Source organism: Lolium rigidum, chromosome 2 (assembly GCF_022539505.1).
Source record: "Lolium rigidum isolate FL_2022 chromosome 2, APGP_CSIRO_Lrig_0.1, whole genome shotgun sequence".
NCBI lineage: Eukaryota > Viridiplantae > Streptophyta > Magnoliopsida > Poales > Poaceae > Lolium > Lolium rigidum.
The window spans coordinates 167,772,961-167,777,803 of NC_061509.1; the positions used below are offsets into that span (position 1 = coordinate 167,772,961).

Consider the following 4,843-nt stretch of genomic DNA (forward strand, 5'->3'; position numbering starts at 1 on the left):
TCGGCGCTAGATTGGCTTTCTTCTTGCCAGCTCGCGAGGCGGCAGCCTTCCCCTTGCCCCGCCCCGGAACCTCACCTAGCTGCACACACACGTCCACCAGACTATCCACCACCGGGGCCTGGCCCCGGTCTTGGTGGGTCGGAGCCACCCCGTCGACCTCCCTGGTCTCCCCGTCGGCATCCCCTGCCGCCGGCGTGGGGGCCGTCACAGCCACCTCCCGAGCAGCCACAGCCTCCGCCGCTTGTTCTTGTAGGCGGGCATCCGCCGCCTCGGCCAAAGCTGCTTGCGCAAGCTCTTTTGCTCTAATGAGGGAGAGAGCCTCCTCCTTTGCACCCACCCTCGGGTTGAAGATCACGCAACTGTCCGTCGCGACTAACTCTAGATGGGAATCGGAGAGGGAGTCGAGAAGAGTGTAGTCATTACCTTGAGCCTTGTTGATGTTGATGACCGTCTCGAGGTTCTTCTCGCTAGCCCTCCTTTGCGCCTTCTCCAAGACCGGCGTGGCCCCGGCCGCCCCCTTGCTCCTCGCGCTCTTGCGAGTGGCCGTGACCCCAGCCACCCTCTTCTTCCTCACGTATGGGATCGTCGGCGTGCGCTTCGCCTGCGGGATAGGGGCCACCTGAGTAACCACCGTCCGCAGGTCGGGATGCACCAGCGACCCCACCTCATCGCTCTCCACCGACTAGACACTATCTTTTGTATCCCATACTATTATTTCTAGTTTTTTTTTTGTCATCTGTTTGGTAGTCGTTAAAGAATTGAGTTGAAATTGTGTGTTCATCTCTGCAACCATTGCTCCAATCATGGGCTCCTGGCTCCGCAACTGACCACTCGTCGAAATAGTGTTGGGATGGCTAGCCGCGATCGGCATAACTATCTTCGCTACTAGGCGTTGCATCGGCGCCCCTTGTCAGTAACTGTAGGATCTTCGTTATCTTGTTCAGACTTATATTTGGTGCTGGACACAAGTATAGAACACATTTGGACACATAGTGCCAATGCGCTGACATCACTTGTCACTAGTTGACGTCTGGTGATTTGGAGGATCTGGAAAAAGAAGTATGCGGCACAGATGTGCGACGAACTAACTGTGTGTGAAATCATAGACAACCTAGATCATCCTTTCGGCGATTCTTACGAATTGATGGATCGCAAGTGGACTGAGTGACTACGGAATCCATTGATCCCAACATGGAGCTAGTCAACATTTTGCACAATGTCATGTCAAGCATGGAGTGTACCTCTTGGGGACCAAACAATATTTTCCAAGCAAGCTGGCAATTTTTCTTCTGAACCAGACCATGACGTTTTCTGTTGCAAATAGAAACACAACCAAATTGAACAAAACTGCAGATAATAAGTTTGACGGAGTCCTGCTGGTCCGGCTTCATCCATCCTTTTCCATCCTGTATCTGAAATTTATTCCTTGGACGGTTGGAGCTGTAAAGTCCACCCGTCTGAATCAGGTGATCGCTAGCGAATTCAATGCAACAATGGCGATACCTCTCGGCATAATCGCTAGGTACTACTAGATTTTTGTTCCATTTAGAAACTCGCAGCCTCCATACCAGGAGAAGAGTTAGCTAGCCAGAGCCCAGAGCAGACACCGCAAGGCAAAAAATTTACCTCACCGGCTCATCGTCACCCTGCAACAAGCAAGCAGAGAGATGCTCCTCGCGTTGCTCACCGTGCTCGCTTGGGCGTGGCCCGCCGCGGCATCGGTGGCATCGCAGCCAATCGGATCAACATGCCAGCGCCGGTGCGGGGGCGTGGACATCCCGTACCCGTTCGGCATCGGCCACGGCTGCTACCTCTACACGGGAGAGAACGACCTCACCTTCGGCCTCACCTGCAACCTCACCGCGGCAGGCAGCTACGCCCCCTTCTGCGGCGGCCTGGAGGTCCTGTCCGTCTCCCTGCCCCGCGGCAAGGCGCGCGTCCGCAACAACATCAGCGCCTGGTGCTACAACGCCACGTCCCGGTCCATGGACGACCAGAGCGGCAACCTGTGGACGGACGTCTCCGACTCCTCCTTCACGCTGTCGGATGAGGAGAACCGGCTCACCGTCGTGGGTTGCAATTCGCTCGCCTACGTGAGCTCCTCCTCGGTGTCCCAGTTTGCCACGGGCTCTGACTACATGACCGGGTGCATGGCCACGTGCCCGGGAGGCGCCGCGGCTGTGCAGCAGCTGGAGAACGGCTCCTGCGCTGGCATGGGCTGCTGCCAGGCCGCCATCCCCAAGGAGATCAACTCCTACGGGGTGGTGTTCGAGGAAAAGTTCAACACCTCCCAGATCAAGAACTTCAGCCGGTGCAGCTACGCCGTCCTGGTTGAGGCGTCGGCGTTCGACTTCCGGACCACCTACGTCACCACCCGCGACTTCATGGAGTCCACCGGCGGGACGGTGCCGCTAGTGCTTGACTGGGTCGTAGGGAAGGAGACGTGCCAGGAGGCGAGACGGAACGCCACGGCCTACGCCTGCGTCAACGGCCATAGCGTGTGCGTCGATTCCAGAAACGGCCCGGGATATCTCTGCAAGTGCTCTCGTGGATACGAAGGCAACCCATACTTGCAAGGCGGCTGCCGAGGTCTGCGCTTCGTCATACCTGGGATGAACGATATTGTTTCATGTGCTCAGATGATGCTCTGTGAGAAAAAACATAATAATTTTGGTTTGCTTTTGCAGATATTAACGAGTGCGAGGGGGGCGAGTACCCGTGCTCTGTTCCTGGTACCTGCATCAACACTCCTGGGGGATCCAGGTGCACTTGCCCTGACGAGACGACCGGCAATGCTTATACCGGCACATGCGAGGCGGAGAAATCTCAACTTGGGGTGCACATCGCAATTGGTACGTCATTTCCAATTCTCCGTTGTCTACTAATTCAGTTCCTTGACTGCATTTGGTTTCCCTATAATATACACAAATCCATGCCACTAAACATTTGGTGTATATATCTGCAGATGTAAAACTGACGCTTGTTGAATTCTTCAGATATCTGAAATCTTAACTGGTATACCTCTTACTGCAGGTGTTAGCGTCAGTGTAGTTGTACTAGTGATCAGCATGTCTTGTGCTTATATGATCCACGAAAAGAGGAGCCTCGCCACTGTTAAAAAGAGGTACTTCAAGCAGCATGGAGGCCTCTTGCTGTTCGAGGAAATGAAGGCAAAACAGGGAGTGTCGTTCACACTGTTCACCAAGGAGGAGCTAGAAGAGGCCACGGGCAAATTTGACGAGCGCAACGTGCTGGGAAATGGAGGCAACGGCACAGTCTACAAGGGCACGCTGAAGGACAGCAGGACCGTCGCCATAAAGAAGTGCAAGCTCATCGACGAGAGGCAGAAGAAGGAGTTTGGGAAGGAGATGCTCATCCTGTCCCAGATCAATCACCGGAACATCGTCAAGCTATACGGCTGCTGCCTCGAGGTGGAGGTCCCCATGCTCGTCTACGAGTTCATCCCCAACGGCACCCTGTACCAGCTCATCCACGGCGGGCACCACCACCACGTCTCCTTCGCGACGCGCCTCAAGATCGCGCACGAGTCCGCCGAGGCGCTCGCGTACCTGCACTCCTGGGCCTTGCCCCCGATCATCCACGGCGACGTGAAGTCTCCCAACATACTCATCGACGACAACTACACCGTCAAAGTTTCAGACTTTGGGGCCTCCACGCTGGCCCCGACTGACGAGGCCCAGTTCGTGACGTTCGTGCAAGGGACCTGCGGCTACCTCGACCCGGAGTACATGCAGACCTCCAAGCTGACGGACAGGAGCGACGTGTACAGCTTTGGCGTCGTCCTCCTCGAGCTGCTCACGGGCAGAAAGGCGCTGAACCTTCAGGCGACCGAGGGCGAGGTGAAGAACCTCTCCTCTCATTTCCTCCTTGCTGCCAACGCGAGGAGGCTCGACGAGATAGTGGACGTTCAGATCGTCAACGAGGAGAGCATTGAGCCGATCGAGCAGGTGGCCGGGCTAGCAAAGCAATGTCTTGAGATGAACAGCGAGAAGAGGCCATCGATGCGGGAGGTTGCGGAAGAGCTAGGCAGGCTAAGGAAGCTTCTGAAACATCCATGGGATCAAAGGAGTTCCGAAGAGGAGATGCGGGGCTTGCTTGTTGGGTCGCCAACACCAAGCACATATTCTGATGTTGAACTGAGCAATGCCTATGTCAGCTTGGACGACTCTGCGTATCTAGGAGTGCAATCTCCGCGGTGATTGCATTTTTTTGTTGATTTTGTGGGTATCTACGTTTTGTCAATTGTTGTACTAAGATTCGTTGTGAACACTCGGTAATTGTGCAGTCCCAACTAGCATCTTCCCTCCTTGATATAGAACAATGAGAGCTACTTTATCTTCGGAACCTCTTAACTGACCTTTTTTTTTTATGTGTGTGATTATTTCTCGGTTGACTGAGAATTAAAGTGATGTCACTCAAATCTCAATTACAATTTAGCTTCCAACTGAAAAATTTCAGTTGCAAACTTGCAACTAGAAATCTCAGTTGCAAAAGTTCTAACTGAAATATCTCAATTGCAACTCAACTTACAACATAGGACACATGAATTGCGGTGCAAATATGATGATGAAGAACTTGATTAAGAACTAAGTTAGTTCTCACTGGTTTTGAGTGGTGGTTCTACCAGCCTTTTTTTAGGCTTATAAAAAATTTATTTTCTATCAATGAATCCAAACACAAAGCTTTGCACTTATGCGAAAAAAATATTTTTATTCATTTTTTGCTAACTAGCACAGTGGCATGCAGACATCATTTGTAGGATTGTTTATAATATCCAACATTACATATAGCCTTAATCACCATAAAAAAGATGGAAGGTATT

At 52.8% G+C, this 4,843-nt stretch overlaps 1 protein-coding gene across 1 annotated transcript; it reads left to right on the forward strand.

The window, feature by feature from the left end:
- Window positions 1-604: 604 nt before the first annotated feature.
- On the forward strand, window positions 605-4,379 carry LOC124692577 (wall-associated receptor kinase 2-like). Its single transcript, XM_047225971.1, has 3 exons — window positions 605-2,589; window positions 2,688-2,852; window positions 3,034-4,379. Exons 1-3 carry the CDS (start codon window positions 1,668-1,670, stop codon window positions 4,218-4,220), a joined length of 2,274 nt encoding a protein of 757 aa, XP_047081927.1. The 5' UTR covers window positions 605-1,667; the 3' UTR covers window positions 4,221-4,379.
- The last annotated feature ends 464 nt before the right edge of the window (window positions 4,380-4,843 follow it).